This window comes from Solea solea, chromosome 4, assembly GCF_958295425.1.
Source record: "Solea solea chromosome 4, fSolSol10.1, whole genome shotgun sequence".
NCBI lineage: Eukaryota > Metazoa > Chordata > Actinopteri > Pleuronectiformes > Soleidae > Solea > Solea solea.
In genome coordinates, this window is record NC_081137.1 from 12,682,177 (window position 1) to 12,699,837 (window position 17,661).

At 39.8% G+C, this 17,661-nt stretch overlaps 1 protein-coding gene across 2 annotated transcripts in view; it reads right to left on the bottom strand.

The window, feature by feature from the left end:
- Positions 1–1,518: 1,518 nt before the first annotated feature.
- Positions 1,519–17,661, bottom strand: part of gabrb4 (gamma-aminobutyric acid type A receptor subunit beta4) — a 55,848-nt gene continuing 39,705 nt past the window's right edge. The window contains exons 5-10 of one of the 2 annotated variants that reach the window (XM_058627283.1): positions 14,275–14,357; positions 8,417–8,554; positions 5,575–5,727; positions 4,392–4,648; positions 3,574–3,663; positions 1,519–2,091 (exon numbers count right to left, since the gene is read on the bottom strand). In XM_058627283.1, coding sequence (XP_058483266.1) covers positions 1,738–2,091; positions 3,574–3,663; positions 4,392–4,648; positions 5,575–5,727; positions 8,417–8,554; positions 14,275–14,357 — 1,075 coding nt within the window. In that variant the 3' untranslated portion in view covers positions 1,519–1,737. The remainder of the gene's footprint in view (positions 2,092–3,573; positions 3,664–4,391; positions 4,649–5,574; positions 5,728–8,416; positions 8,555–14,274; positions 14,358–17,661) is intronic. The other variant, XM_058627284.1, reaches the window with a different exon arrangement.

Below are 17,661 nucleotides of genomic sequence, written 5' to 3' on the forward strand. Positions count from 1 at the left end.
ATAACCGACAATCAATCATTTCCCAGCGATCCTGCCGACTACTGCTTTAATTTAACCTCACATAAATTCGACTACTATCAAACACAGATTATCCAGTCTGATTTTAAGGAAATAAATGAATGAATCTAGGTGAACCTGAGCATTGGAAACACAGTGTGTGTGTGCATTTAAGAGCAAAATAAAACAAGTATGTGTGGAGTTTTGGCCTTTTGGTTGTTGTTTGGGTTTATGGCTATTCACCGCATATTTTCACTCTCGTGGATCATTGTGTCATTCCTGATTAAGGTGGTTTTCGGGGCACTGATAGAGTTTGAGTGTGAGACATTTAATACTCTTTGTTCCGCCCACAAGCCTGGGCTGCCCATCACTATCCTTTGCCTTCAGAAACTGTGATTCCAACACTGAAGAAATGCTCAACGGACAAGTAAATAATCTATACGGAAAGACAACTGGTCAAACTGTGGGCATATACGTCGACTCTTTTTTGAATATACACGTTCTCACATCTTCACTGTGGAATAATTTCAAACGAACCACAACAGCAAATCCCCCATGTCCTTTTTTTGGAACACAAAGTAGAATATGACATCAATGGACTCTGCATCTAAAGAGCATGTGAATCAATCAAAGAGGAGGAAAGAAACAGTACAGGTATACCTTCATGAAAATACTGAATGATAAAATGTACAGAATATGTTTTTTTTTTTTCTTTTCAAACAATCAAAAATGAGTAATGCATACCTTTCGACTCTTTTACCTCATAATGCCCGAGCTCTGGACTCCTCCCCCCCCCCCCCCCGCCCCCGACACTCTTTGAGATCACAGTATTGTTTTTAAGACAAAATCATATCTACAATAATCAGCATTTGTTTCAACCTTAATGAAAAAAGAGCCACACCTCTAAACCCCAAGGACATGTTTCCAAAAATAACATGAGAAGAGAAAGGAACACAAGTTTGCGTCGACTGTGGGCGGGAAATGCAGCGGTCAAGCATCCCCCATCCACGCGGGTCTCTAATGGAGACCATTAGGCCGGAGCTGATGTCCAATAAAGAGAACGATATCACTTCAAAAAACCCAAGGAAACAACACATAATCCAAACAAGTTTGCTGTACATAGTCGAACCGGAGATTTCCATGTATGTTATCCATGGTGATGGGAGGGTGTGTGTGTGTGTGTGTGCGTGTGTCTGTGTGTGGGAGGGGGGTGTGAGTTGGGTGACGAGGTTGGGGGAGGGTGGTGTCAAGGATCTCTCACTCAGCTGATGCCTGCGCAGACAAGCCACCACCAATTTCATGAGCTGCAGTAGAGAATTGTTGATTACAATAAGTATCAGTAGAAAGTCAATGGGACTCTGAGACATCTTTTCTCTCTCTAGAGCTTTTCACCTTCGCTTGATTTTTTTTTTTGTTGTAGCAAAAATATCATGCAGTCTTTAGTTCCAAAAATCCCTGGTGGGATCTCAGGTTTTTTTTTGTTATTTCTGGACGAAAAAGAAACTCAAAGCCTCGAAATGATTCTTTCACAATTATTCTTAAACATTCAAGTCATCCTATTAATATTTTGTACAGCAGAAAGGTCCTTCAGATTTCACATGTGTATATATAAATATAATATATAGAAATATGCATATACATATGTTCAACTTGTATATGTGTATACATATTTTGGAACTTTATCAAAGCCAATTTAATGTGCTCTCAAAATATGGCCCATGATTCCTAGTGTGATGCACATCAATTCACATAGTACAACCAGTAGATTAGGTTGAAAAATCCAAAGGTGATGGGGAAAATGACCCGGGACCACTTGTCAATGGTGCTAACATCTGACAGGTTTGGGATTTTCAATTTGAGCTTGGAGGAGCGTCGCCGTAGCCGACAGTTGGCCCGGCTCCGCATGGCGCTCCGATCCAGCGAGTGGTGGCTGAAGCCATCCCTGGGCGTCATGGGCTTCCTGAATTGGACCCCGGAGCTGTCGAAGGACATGACCGAATTCCGAGAGTCACTGACGCTGCTCCCCACATCAGAAGGCATCACTTCGTTGTTCATCTCCAGTGTGGTGAGCAGGATGTTTCCGTAAGCATCCACCTGCGAGGCAAGGGAGGGCAAAGACACACAGTATCAGCGGGGGATCAAATGTCAAGCATTAGCCCCAAATTCCCCAAACTATGAGACTTAGGCCTGGGTCATACACTCTGTGTTCCATGTCGGTCGAGCCGCCGCTGCGCGTTTCTAGCTTTCTGTTCGCTCCATTCAGTCGCGGTGATATTTTGCCAGGAGTTTGGCCAAACTGTATTATTTGAGCGATGAATGGTACGTGTGTGTGTACCAGCTAAGGATGGATACTGATTAAAATGTTTGGTATCGCATCAGTATCAATATCTGCAAATCCATACCAGTTCTTGAAAAACGTTACACTCATTAACTTTGTTTACTTTCTGAAGAGATTCGTTGTGATTGGAAGACACAATTCCACAGTTTGAATGGACGCAAAATCGATTGATCCGATTGTGATGCGAGCACACGCGCATCAAGCGCTCAGTCGTAACGGACTATTGTGACATGTGCGGCGTTGTCTGTAGAAGCAGAAGAAGAAGCGTCACTACTGCTTCCGTAGTAACCAAATGCTGCTTGTCTTTCGTGTCTGTTCATTGTTATTTTTTCGGAACGGTAATACATCAGTGACAACATGGAAATACGTCACATTTACGTGGATCAGGCACGTGACAGCAATTAACGTGACAGTTTCAGTGTCTATATCGATCACATATGTCGCGAAAAGAGCACGTCCGGTTCCTGTTTCAAAGTAAAAGCATCGTGGTGCTTAATTTCCCCCCCCAAATTCCATAAATTTTTTTCTTCCAAAAAATGCATAATCTATAAAGTCGGACAACTGGTCAAACTGTGGGCATAAATGTTGACTCTATTATATATTGAAATATGTGCGTCCGGCCATTTAGTTAGTTAATTTTTTTATGTTTTACGATTAAACATAACAAAGTTCAGCAGTAGCTCTGTGGCAGGTGAGCAGGAGACACACACCCAAATAAATACCGCTTCCAGTGTGAAATTGCCCCACGGTATTTTGATATAAGACAATACAGAGGAAGTTTGGTCGATCGCACAAAATAACTGAAGTCTGATTTCCAGTCCTAGTACAGGTGGACCTCTTCACATAACTTTAAGAAAGTCACTAAGGTCTTCTTCGTTGTCTCTTTTGACCAAACAGTGCCGCCAACAGGACAAAGTTGTGCTACAGGCAGCGTGGAGATGATCGCGGTCATCCACATGAGGTCCACAACATTTACATCTTATGGTCAAGGAAGACCTCAGTGGACACATGGACATACATTGTATGGCCCAGGCCTTACACTAAGCCACCCTCCCTCTTCCAAGCTGTCAAAGCTAAATTAGAATGCAAAGATGATATGGAATGTCAAATATTGCATGCAAGTTAATCAAGAACTTCAATAAAGAGACATCTATTAGTGACAAAAAAAATAGCCTTAATCATCTGACTTTAAGGTGAGGCCCTGGTCTACAGCTGATATGATTTCTAAATACATGTACCCCAACTTTTCTTTGTTCCTCGAGATACAGATTTCTTCGCTGTGTATATGACCTGAAGGTGTTGGTTTGATACGGCGTGGAAATGGAGTCCTTGCAATGTGAAAGAAAAGATGAAGAGAACATTATAAAAAAATGACTATAAAATACTGGCAAATAAGCACATTTTCTGAGAGTTAGCAATGTAAAAAAGATATATATATATATATATATGTATATATAGGACACAATGTTTGAGAAAGCATAGCATTTAGCACTTCACACATAAAAAAAAACAGGAGGGGTTTCATTCAGTCTGACTGTTTCAGTGTCTGCCCGAGACAATCCGTTAAATTTCCAAAGGCCTGCTCGTGCCGCATTTACAAGGTTGGTCTAATTTCATTGGAACACATGTTTAACTGCTGTGAAGAAGAGTGAGAATGAATGAAGCCTACAGCATAAACATACACAACAACCTAAATAAGAAATGAGAATGTTTACACCACTGTTGAGCCAGATGAATCGTTATCTGAATGAAGAAGGCTATGCTCAGTAAAAAGCTTTCAGTGCTTGAGGGAGAAGCGATGGATAATGGGTGGTGAATGCGTATTGGGCTCCGGTGGCATTTGTGTGCTTTTGGAAGAGTACTTCAGGGAACGCTGTATATGTGTATTTGGAATTAAATACATAAAAAAAAAGAGCATGTTGGCCAGAAATCATATATGCAGAACACAGTTGTTTTGATCTTGTGCTGACTGACTGACACACAGTAGAGAAGAAGAAGAAGAAGAAGGAGAAGAAGAAGAAGAAGAAGAGGAGAGGCAGCAGATGAGGTTGCAAACCTGTTCCCTCAGGCGCTTCTCTTCGTATCTTGCACGCTCATTGTTGGATTTGTTCAGCCTCTCACTGAGTTTCTTCTGTTGCGCAGGGCCCCGGCCAAAGAACACGTAATTTACAAAGGCATATTCAAGCAGGGCCAGGAACACAAACACAAAACAGCCCATGAGGTAGACATCGATGGCTTTCACATACGGAATCTTTGGGAGAGTCTCCCTAAGGTGGGTGTTAATGGTTGTCATGGTGAGCACCGTTGTCACACCTGAGTACAGCAGCACACACACACACACACATACAAACAAAGGATTCAGTGTCAGACATTAATTATACTGTAACTCAGGCTACATACATGAAATAATCTACATATCACATGACCATGGAGGTAAACTGGGTCTACACATGGCAAAGTGCTACTAACGAGAACAACAATAGAGTAAAGTAAGAGCAGGGATTTATTTTAATGCGACTGATAATGAGGTGAAACTGAACGTAAGCTTTTCATTCACAGCTAGCAGTTGAGTTGTGACAGAAAAGACCCGACTGCAATGCTGTTAATGATTTTCCTTTCTGCCCATTCAGACTAAATCGTGGCCAGAATAAAACGGTGCCAGCAGCACTTCGAACTCCTTTGGTTTTAGGGCTTTGGAAATGCCCAATAGAATTTCAAAACAATTTCAAATTAAATAGTGGTATGGGCGTAGCCTTTTCGTTTAACAATGACACATTGGCATTGACACAGAAGTCATCTGTCCAACGATGCTGCATTGTATGAAATAATGCTAATACTTTCAAGTACAGAAACATTACCGGCAAATTATATTACACAACTTTAAAAAAATATGGTGTGAGCCCAGTCACTTATCATCGCTTACATCCAGTATTTTTGCTGATTCATTTATAAAACTGAATATGTATAGTATCTGAATATATGATATTAATACAGTACTCATAAAAAATACCAATAAACCATTTTTTTATTTAAAAAAAAAAAAAAAAAAATCTTAATCTTAAAAGAAATTAAAAGGTTACTGTCCATCAGTGTCATGTACAACTGCATTATGACTCCTCCTGTCATTAAACAATCAGCACTGTAGATATTTGTATTCACGGTGATTGTCTGGTGATTAACTGCCCATGACAATTGTAATATCCCTAGATATGAATATGGCAGTAGCGGCAGTGACTTACCCAGGGCCACCCGAGCTGCAGAGGCATCATAATTGATCCAGAAGGAGACCCAGGAGAGGATGGTGATCAAAATAGAGGGCATGTATGTCTGCAGGATGAAGTATCCAATGTTTCTCTTAATCCTAAAACTCAGGGAAAGCCTTGGATATGAACCTGGAAGAAGAAGAAGAAGAAAAAAAGGTTGGCACAAATAAGAGCACGATAGGGTAAACCGTGACCTTGTCCAAAACCTAACCAGGTATTTTTGTTGCCTAAACATCTGCAAGCAAGGCCTGGGGTGCAAACGTCTCCCAACAGCAGTACAAAAGTGAAAACATCAGTTAAAAAAAAAAGGAGAGAAAGGGCCCAACATAAGAGTTCCAAAGTCTGCACTTTGACAATGCGCAGGGTAGTCATTTCTCCATTTGTTCTGATGGAGCACTTAATTTCCCCAAAGCGATGGATTCCTTTCCAGGGACAAGTTCGATTCCAATTAAACATCGCAGAAAGTCGCAAACACGGCAGATTTTTCTGCAACCCCCTATCTCAGCAGGCAGCTCCAGCATCCCTCGGAGAATTGTCACAGAGAGCAGCTCTGCTGTTCTTTTGCACTTTCTCTATCCTCTAAACATTGGGCCAAAAGTGCATTTTAGAGGTGCGTAATTACAACACATGCACTTACACGAGAAAAGGGAGGGAAACACAATATGGCTTTTGTGTGTGTGTGTGTGTGGAGTAAGGTGCTCCATTGTGCATGCAGGAGTATATCAGCTGGTTCTGACAAGGCTTTCATTAATCTTTTGATTGCACTTTAATTAAAAACAATTGCAATAATACAAAGCAGCCTTATAAACATCAAGACCGGACCAATCCCCCCCTGAGCTAGCGTGAGATATTTACGAGGTTGCAAACTGCACATTGCAGTAAATACTCGTTAAATTATCTTCTATGTATTCTATCCACAGTTTTATGTCTGATTTGTCACCAAAGGTAAAAAAAAAAAAGAGGCTTGAGCTCAGTGTGATGGTTTTAATCTGAAAGGCTATTTGCTATGTGGAGAGCACAGTGATGAATGACCTCATCATCTCCAGGTTCCTGTAAATCTTTTAATGAATCAATACCTTAGCATACATACTTCATCAAGTCTGAGACAAACGCCTCAGCTAACCCAGGCTACTTTGTCGAATAATGGCTCCTGCACGTGATCATATAGATACGAAATTGCAAGAAATTGCTAATGTGTTAGCCAAACTGCAGTGCAACGAGTGCAACGAGGTTAGCGGGAGATAACTGCAAACATTTGAAATCATTAGCACCGTTGTTGTTGTGGTTTTAGTAAATTAGATGAATCAAGTTACGCGTTAGATTAGGTGACCTTTACACCATTACAGCACCAAACAGCTAAAACAAGAATGTACAGTTCATATGATAGTAATAAGTTACAAAGTATAAGATAACAATACATTGATTCACAGATTACTGTACTCTTTAAACATGAATGGGTTAAATGAAGCTGCTATGCTGCTACTTCCTCAGTGTGTTGCGTCAAACTCGTAAAAGACTCTCCTGATACTTGCAAGACTTAATATTTAATCAGCATTTACGTGTAGTATTTACTTCTCAAGTTGAGAAGATGATATCTTTGAAATGCTGAATATTCACATATATTCACTTTCTTTTCTGTGAACCGGTGGTTTTATTTTTTTAAGTAAAAGTTTCTGTGGTCTTTTTCGGGTTACGGCTATCTGTTTGAATGTATGAAATTCGAAATGAATATCTAAAAGTATCGCATTGATTAAATCCTCTCAAATTCAGTTCATTTGTAACGGATTGAATCCAATCGCGTCCTAACAAAAAGTGTCTCTTTTGAATGGTATCATGACCCCTCTAGATACATATGTAATTGTTCTCTAGAGCAATGTTCCCCAAACCTTCTACATGGGCACCCACTTTTTTAAAGATGACTTAAATCCCAATATATAAGTCATGACAAGAGCTAATTTGAGCGTTACTGTAGCGACAAATTTACAGCCTTATCTGTAACACCTCATGTCATTTTGAATTGGTTGACAAATCATTTCCAAAAGATGCTTCATAAATAAATAACAACTTCATTTAAAGTAATACAGGGCGATATTTTTACCACGGCAGAGCCAAGGAAACCAAAGCGGACGGTTTTACGACAGCGCAATCACACTGTATTACTTTAATGTAAGACCGATACATATGAATGTAATCTAAAAGGTTGGGCAAGTTCTGCACATTTATTTGTGAACCCCCCCCAAAAATGGGGAAACACCAGTGTTTCCCAACCCTGGTCCTCAGGGAACACTGCGCTGCAGGTTTTAGATGCTGCCCCGCTCCAACACACCTGGTTCAAATGGTCATCTCGTCACCGAGCTCTGCAGAAGCCTGGTAACGAGCTGCTGATCTGCTCTAAAGGACAAGTGCACGCTTATTACACTTATGTAAAAAAAAGTAGCTCAGTACTCAGTAAAGTCGCTGAATTAGCTGAATTGATTCTTTTCTCATCGAGACCCTGATGGCGAAATTCATCGGGAAATCGCTGTTACTATTCCTGTTGCGAATAAAGCCTAGCTTGTGAGTCAGCATCTGGTAATTCGGTTGTGCTGTTCTTTAAATATGCATGCCTCTCGCATGGCTCTGAAAAGGACATTGACCCAAAAATAATCAAATTCCCCCACAGTGACAGTGACGTATTTTCCGATGCCCACATTCACAGTGGTGACACAGATGCAGAGGTGTTCATGTGGCGTGCGAGAATAATTACGTGCATGCTGTGGACACTTCCCGCCTACCTACAGTAATTAAGCAGCTCTATTTCCTTCGTTGAAAGTCATACCTGTAGTGAAGCGGACCTCCCTGGACACTAAGCGGATGTCCACAATCGAGAACTGAGGTAACTCCAACTTGTCAACACCAGTCACAGCATTGTCGCCTCCTTGCCAGAAGAACACGATGTCGTCCGTGGTGTATCCATCTGTGTCAAAGTCAGGGAACATTTGGGGCGGAGGGGAGGGAGGGTGTCGGGAAAGAAAAACACGTGTAAGTGTGATTAAGAAGCGGTAATTTCAGTTTCTATTTTTAAGAGTGTTGCAGGAGTGTGGATAATGAGTAGAGGTCACACTGACACATCAGATATCTGCTTCAATCTGATGCCGTCTTTCATTAAAGTCATTCAGGGATGAGCGACGTCAAAATATACATGTATTTAGTCTGGGTTGTCTTCAAATGTTGGCACCCAGAGGCGTACTTTGTTTGCAATTATTTGTTCCATTGAACACTAACAACAAAAATTGATTATTCTTTTTTTTTTGTTTAAACCAGCCACACACACACAGCTGTTGTTTGTATTACCTCTCATGAGTCACCAGTCTGGTAGAATAAAACGATTATTAGTACCTTCTGTGTCTTTAGGTTCAATATTTTAATATATTATAACAAAGTAGAAAAGTAATAGTTTGATAGTTGATTTGAAGAAATGTGGCAACTATTGCTTTAATCACAAACCTCCCTCAAATGGTATGAATATCTCTTTAAGTTCACTAAATCTGGATGTCTTTTTGATTTACTACAAATGGAAAAGTCAAAATATGCAATGCTACATATGGAGTTTAAAGCTTGAGTCCATCAGTTTGTTTATAAATCACTTTGGATCTTATTTGTTGAAATTCTCCTCACTTAGTGATAATCATCATTAAATAAATATAGTTGGTTGGAAGACTGAAAATGTGGTGTCTGTAGCTCTCAATAAACTGTAAAAAATTTTATTTGGAATTCAGACACTGTCGCTCCAAAACTCAGTAGCCAATCAGTAGGCAGCTTGCTAAGTACAATATTTTTAAATGATTAAATCGATTATTTTTTTTTGCTTCTTAAAAAGTGTTGTTTGATTTGTGAAAAGTGTTGTTTTAAAAATGATGTACGATGATACAGTGATTACGAGATACTCTATGCATTGCAAGACTATTTCATTTCAGAACCTGAAAAAAAGTTTTTCTTCACAGTATTTGTATTTATTCACAACAAAACACCTGTTTCAAGAACTGACAACAAGAGGTCCAAGAACAATACCTTGTTTCACAGTAAATCAGTCGTATACATTGTACTGTTTAATTTTTCGTCCTGCGCATCCAATACCACGTCGAGTGTTATTATGGACTGGTACTGCTAACAATATCTAACAATGACTAACTGGAGATATGTTTGCCTTTCCGACTTCTCAATTGGAACACGGTGAACTTGGGGTGTGATGTCACTCTCATTTCCAATTTCCAAGTTTCCATGTAAATGGAATGCAGTAAATAAAATGTCTTCTTGAAGGCTTGGGAATATTCATTCTTAGTTCTATGACAGTAACAATGGTGTCCTTAGATTGAGTTAATCTCTGTTTTAAGTGGGCCAATAAGAAATTCTCCATCTGTACCTCAAAAAGAATTGGGACACATTATGTCTACACATGAACAGATAAAACAAATGGGTATGGCTAAGTCGTAGAGACAAGCGGTGATATATCATGCCTCGTAGCTTCCACACATTCACGTATTTTGCTATGACACAGCATGACAGCATAGCTAAACATGGATGCATCAAATATCAAACGGATCATACAGCGTTTGACTGGATGCAACTGAGTAGACTGACCGACCTGAATCAGTCATTGACAATCTTTTGGCCTGCAATCCCATGCTTCCACTGTGCTGACTCCTATGGAGCTACTATATCACTACATGCATTACTACACGCATGACTATTCATTAACAGGTGTCAGTCTGCTTCGTGCTCCCACATATTCTCAGCTGGCAGTGCAATTCCAAGTGACCACGGCAAGTGGATTTATGCCACCAGGCCAATACACATTCACTGCAGAGCCATTTCTCAGCGCACAGTGTTACTACATTTCACATTCGACCGTCACGTGTCCAGACATGGACGGGGCATTAAACTCACTCAGGGACCGGGATTCATTACCCTTAAATCTCTCGCTGGGGTTATAGGGTAAGGAAAAGTGACATTGTCCATGACATTGAAACAACTGCCCGCCTAATCCATCAAGCTGCTGGTTAACGCGAAAGCGTGCAGAGCATTCCGCGGACACAAGCAGCAGATATTTTCTTGCAGCGTCTTAATTCGATGCGTGTCCATATTTCATTGCCTGCTCAAGTCCCTGAGGTTAAATACGCTGCAGTTTTACCTCAAACAGCAAGAACCCACAAATATCTGCTATCTTGAAGCAGCAGCGTGATTGATGAAGTGGTCAATGAAAATAATCAAGCAAATACAATTTTTAATTACACCAGCAGCCTTTTTTGCTTGTGGGTTAATGAGTCATCAAAAACAGAAACACATGTATTTAAATAATACTGTCTGTATATGTATATACATATATATATATATATATATATATATACATATACATACTAATGCATAAATGCAGAGTATATACATACTCTGCATTTATTTTTACTGATCTTAGGAAAACTGAGAGAAGAAAGTTAATGAGGTTATCTCAACCTGGGCTCTTATTGACCTATGGATATTTGCTAGGAAAGGAAAGTACTGTAATCAATAAAAAATTGGTTATGGGTCATAGAAGAAAAAGATTCAAATTCATCATTGTATAATGTGGTGAATCTGTTTCATGAAGCTGCTCAGTTGTTACTTCCTCACTTAAAACTCTCGAGACTCTATTTTTGCAAGATAAGTTTCTTCCTGTAGCCAAGATGAGATGATTTGGCTAAAAAAATAATTTTGATATCATATGTTAAATGTTCGTATTGTAACCCATGTATCTAAGTACACATTACATTGTCTTCTAAGGTAATAATAATAATAATAACATTAATAAACTTTATTGTATAGCACCTTTCATCAAAGTATTGCAGCTCAAAATGCTTCACAATAAAAGGAAAAGAAAATTTAAAAAGAAAAAGAGATAGAAATACAAACACAACACAGGGTGGCATGAAAAGGAAGAGGTTCAAACCCTGTTTTAACTTTAAAATAAATAAAATAAAGTTTTAAGTTTTCTTTTAAAAATGAGGTAGACATGCACCACCTAGTATTTACACCATTTTGTCTTTTGTTTGAATTGTAATACATTCTGTTGTAATTATTAAGATATTAGGCTATTTATGATGAGGAAAGTATTACCTATAAATTACTGTGAATGGCTGTAGCAAGATTTTACATTAAACCTATTCAGATTTTGACATTGTATGTGTATGTGGTACAATCATATATATATATATATATATATATATATATATATATATATATATATATATATATATATATATATGAGGGTCACGTATGGTTCCCACGATGAATGCCATCAGTTTGCTTTCACCTTTCCCAGACCCAGCGGTGGCACTAACCATCTGTTACAAGACCAATCAATGCACCACATCAGGCTCTTTTTGATTTGTGACAGCAGCCATCGCCTGCGGAGCCAACACGTTAAAAAGAAAAAAAAGGAAAAAAAAGGAGATGCCAAACATTTCACTAATACCTCCTCTAAAGGACTCCACATTCATGTATTCACAGACAGGAGAATGACATGAATATAATGTAGAGATGAGGCAATCATACACCAAGCCCTCCAAATGTGTCAAATATGACAAACTGAATATTTAAAGGGATAGTTTGGATTTTTGGACATTAAGTTGAATGACGCCTTTGCAGCAAGAAGACCCGGGTTCGAGACCCGGTCTGAAGAAGGGCCTTTCTGTATGCAGTTTGCATGTTCTCCCTGTGTGTGCGTGGGTTTTCTCCAGGTTCTCCGGCTTCCTCCAACAATCCAAACACATGCAATATGGGGATTAGGTAAATTGGACACTCTTAATTGACCGTAGGTGTGAGTGTGAACTGTCCAGGGTGTACTCCGCCTATCGCCCTATTTCAAGTGCAGGATAAAGCGGTAGAAGAGGGATGGATGGAAGTTGTATGACATAGACACCAGTAGTACTTTACTTCCGAGCGGAGTAAAGTAGTTCCGGGAGAGAGTCGGGGTGACACAGCTAACATGTTTTGCCCCCCCGAACAAGCATGCACATGTTAAAAGCGGTGCCCATCAGGTTGTCGCAACATGTTATTCATTTGGTACTATCACCCGTTTCAGAAGCGTGTGAAGGAAACTCAACAAACAAACACGCCTGACAAAACCGCCAAAACACGCTGAAGGTGAACGGTTTAGAGGCGATCCAATGGGATGTCTTTATGAACCAGATTACACAGACAAGGCACTTCATCAGAGAGAGGCGATGCAAGAAGATGGGGCCGAAAGCTGCAGAGAGGAGTGACAGAGTGAATGAGAAATTATGATGCGCTTGTCAGAAGTGTAACCTCAGCTCAGAGGAAGCCAGCGCACGTCTTCTACTTCTGCCTGCATCACCAACCACGGAGAGTCCCTTTTTTTCCAACATTCCCAAAATAAACTGGAAGAAGCGCCCCCCCCCCCGACCAGCTGGACCCGACGGCCAGCTGTCTTTAAACTAAGTGTTATCAGTCTCTTATAATCTTACTGTATGTCAATGCTCAATTAATTGCTGGCGACTGTTCACTATAGACTTATTTTAGACTGATCTATAATATATAGAATCACACAGTTGTGTAGCCCATGTTGTACCGTCCAGTATCCAACCAGCCTGTACATGTCTTTATACTGAGAACATATAATTAATATTTCTCTATGTGGTGGAGTGGTTGCGAACATAGTTTTTGGTGGTGGAATATGCTATACTTAGTTAGTATTATGGATTTATTATGATGAAAGTATTGTATTGATGTAGTAGAACAATAAGAAATTGAAATTATAATATATATATATATATATATATATAAAAAAAAGGCTAGACAACTGTGTAATATTATAGATCAGTATAAAACAAGTCTCTAGTGAATAGTCACCAGCAATAATGTGAGCTTCTGCATAAATATTCATAGTGAATGAATTGTATAATAGTATAAGAGACTGATATCACTTAGTCCAACGATGTTAGGTCCAGCTGGCCGAGGAGTTTATTTTGGGAATGTTGGAAAAAGGAAATTCTCCATGGTTGGTGATGCAGGAAGAAGCAGGAAGAAGTAAAAGACTTCTGACAAGTAGACCATAATTTTTTATTCATTCTGTCTCTTCTCTTTGCAGCTTTGGCCGCATCTTCTTGCATCGCTTCTCTCTTTCTCTCTCTCTCAATCTGCCCGTTCTTCCTCTCTGATGAAGTGCCCCGTCTGTGTAATCTGGTTCATAAAGATCTCCCATTGGATCTTAGAGAAGATCCAATGGGAGATCGAACACTGTCCTTTGTGCTGGCAAGAGTGACAGGGATAGAGAAAAATAATCTGGAGTCGCTGACTGAATCAAACCTCTACTCACGCTGCTGTAACATGAAATAAGATTTGAACCATTAGAAAAAGACATCACGTGACCATCATTCTCAATAATAATGGACTCATGCATCCACAAACCACATCCAATTTAGATTTTTGCGATCAGATCAGAGGATGTGGTGCACTCAGACCTGTATCAGGGATTGAATGATGCAGAACATATGTGAACAGGATTATAATGATCTTATTAAATATTATATTATGTATCCTATCTGTGCTGCTAAAAAAAGGGACTTAAAGCAGATTCTTCCAATGATCACAATAATATCATGGTCCTTTGCTTCTTTCTCTATCATCTTCTGCGTTACTTACAGCTTTCAATTTCGAGGGTGCAGTTTTGTTCATCGAGAGGGTACCTCCTCAGGTCCATCATGCAAGCAGCAGTGGTGGTTATTCTAAGAAAAAAAACAACACACACAAAGACGCTTAGGTGATATCACACAGACACAAGCAGAAGGCAATCAGAAAATCAGCATGAAGGTTTATGAAAGTCTCGTTCACACCAATAATAATAAAAAAAAAAGACAATTAACATTGGTCCCATTGCCAGTAGTTGGTAGCTTTTTTTTCCCCCTGCCCCTGCGTCACCTGTGAAGTAAGACATCAGGAACGTGCCGGAAACAAAACAAGTCAGAGGAAGAAGAAGAAAACACCATGACGTCATAACCTTGTCCTGGAAATGTTGTGACAATTCATAATGCCGCAAAGTATGAAGCACATACAATTAATGTGTTCACCCAGGTCTTGAATTTGTACCAAAGCCAAGTACTTTGGAATGCTGATGAACACATTCTGGTGAAAAACAAGTCTAAATCTGGGTCTCAACATTTTTCTGAACAGCAGGAATTAGCTTATTTCACTGTTGAAGACATTTTGCCAACCACATATGTTCATCTTCTTTCATCTATGAACCATTTCACTTTTCAGGGGGTGATGGTAGCTGGAGACTCCACCAAACCAAAACTGTTTTTTTCAGCTGACTTTTATTTCCTCCTCCCCTGCTTTTCTCCAAACTTGTACACGTCTCATTTGCGATGTCTCTGTGAGTACAGTCTGGAAGGCATTTCTTTCTTCTTTGTGTTCACGGTTCCCTAAATGCTCAGCCTCAGTGTGGGATTTTGTCAATGCGGTTTATTTATTGCTCGTTCTGCGATACGCGTTTCTGCCAGGTAGCTTGTATGTGAGGCAGTTTATTATCGTCAATAAATCAAGTGGCCCGGCAAACGGCTTTAGCTACAAATTATGCACTTTGGCATTTAACTTACACATTTACCAGTGCAGCACATTTCAGTAATTACATTTCTGTGGCTCATACCAGCCGGTGTGTGTTCTTAAAAAAACAGCTTTTACCCACTTACTGGCTTTCTGTTGAAATAAAAAAGATAAATTCATGTTCAGTTCATCATCAGTGTGTCCGAAGCCAGCGAAAGGTTTGATGTGCACCAGCGTATGTACTCTGAATGCATGTTCAAGCATGGTGACGCTAAGATTTTAAAACACAGCTCACCGTTAGGATACGCCATTAATCACGTTTTAGCGAAAGCCACGCGTTCGTGCTGCGGTTTTCGACACTACAGCGATAACTCAGCCATTTACAGTAGTAATACAGTAGGTGATAAGCTGCGCGCATAGAAAATGCGCCGCCTGAACAAAACGTTTATAAATTGGTCACGGTGGGTGAACAGAGTGGTGTCGGCGAGTAATTGGAAAACAAAACACGTCCTATACTCGCACTGATTGGGCGAGATTAACATAAAATCATGTGTGGGCCCCTCTGGGACTATGATAGCTGAGAGGCACCAGAGAGGTGAGAAAATAATACTACTAGGAGTAATAATGATACACAAAACAAAATGTCTGACAGGTGTGTATTTATTATTCACAATGACAATGACTGGATTGTGTTCTGCTCGACTGTAGCGCAACTTCCCCTGCTGCCTCAGTGCTGCTCTGCTGAGAGACTACGACTGTGGCTGGATACCATCGTACCTAATTACAGTCATAGGAAAGGTCACATGGCAAAAAATGAATTTAAGGAGCAAGCCGAAAGAAGAGCAACAGCATCTTTGTGACGTGGCAGTGGGAACAAAGGGATTGTTCCAGGTTTATGTTTAGACTTAGTTTGTTGATGTCGCCCTATCTGCGCCGAAGAGCTCGTCATTGTGTCACAAACGCGACACATCCCGTACCCATTACAAGTAAAATCCCTACTGCAGCGAATCTGCTCCCTACTTCCATCTCCCCCCCCCCCCCCCCCTTAATTTCTTCTATTGTGAAATATTTCACGATGAAGAGCGTGTGGAATGTTTAAAAGTTGTATTATTCATGGGAATTTTCAAAGGCGACGCATAATATATGCAAAACATTGCAGCAGTTCCGCAAAAGGGATGCCACCAAATGAAACAGACTGTTACCTACAATAGAAATATGCATTTTTATGGATTTAAAGAGTGCTGAACATATTTTGGCTAATGAAAGTACACTTAATAATAATAAAAAAAATACTGTATATAAAATTTTTTCTCTGGTGCCTTAGCTTGGTAAAGCAGTAAAATCCTGGTGGAAGAAGCAGCTCCGTGTAATGGACAGAAATTAATTCTTTACCCTTTGGCAGAGAGAGAGAGAGAAAAACCCCACTACGAATAAAATTGACTTTACGTGTGACACTTAAGTCAGGAGGAGAGAATCGTCATTGAGTAGGCACAGGTTGAGAGGACTCACAGTGAGAGCCTGGGATTTGGAAATGTCAACAGATGTAGGTCAGCAACTTACAGTCCCACCTGAGATGGTCAGCAGCAGCAGCAGCAGCAGCAGCAGCAGCTGCATCAGATCTGAACAATGCAGTCCAACACTTGCATCGTCATTACTTTAAGAGAATATGCAATATTGTAGTTTCTGGTCATCTCATTGGACTGAGACTTAAACATTGAATTTCTCAAAGTCAAACTATCGCAAAAGTCGGTTGGGAGTGCATAAGTTGCCTAAGCACTATTCCAAAGTAAAAACTAGTACATGGAACTTCAGTCGTATATCAAGGATATGTAATAAACGGCTTTCCATAGGTTCCCCTGTCCATTAACACTTTAGTTAGTAGTTGAGATCCATTTGAGACAAATTCACTCAATAAAATTAAAATAAAAAACAGCAGACAAGACACTGGCTTACTAGTAATATCAAATATTTCCTTACGCCCTCTAATGTTTCATAAGGTATTTGACCTGGAAGTTATCGCAGGGATGATTAGCAGAAATGACGTCAACCGACTGACAGGAAATGGTCCATAACTTTGAAAAGAAATACGTTTTTTCTATGGATCTATGGAGTGTTGGAAATGTGTTGGCATCTTTGAAGAATGAAACATACTTTGAAATGCTACAGTTGTTTTGATCTGTGATGTAATAAAACCTGAAGTCGCCTAAATATTGAATATTTAGATATCTTCACTCAGCGTATTAATGTTCAATTCATTCAATAAACTGATTCTATGCTAGTGTTTACATGCTGTCGAGCTACAAACATGTGCATGGAAGTGAGTTTACTACAGAAGCTTTGCGAGAAATATTACATCCTCATATTACTAATGTCATTTAAAGCAGATAGCGTAGTAGCAAGCCTGAGCAAACTGCAATTAAACAGTATTTTCCATTCATTTTACTTGGCTTCTCTGACCATATAGCATGCCAGCACAACACGGCTAAA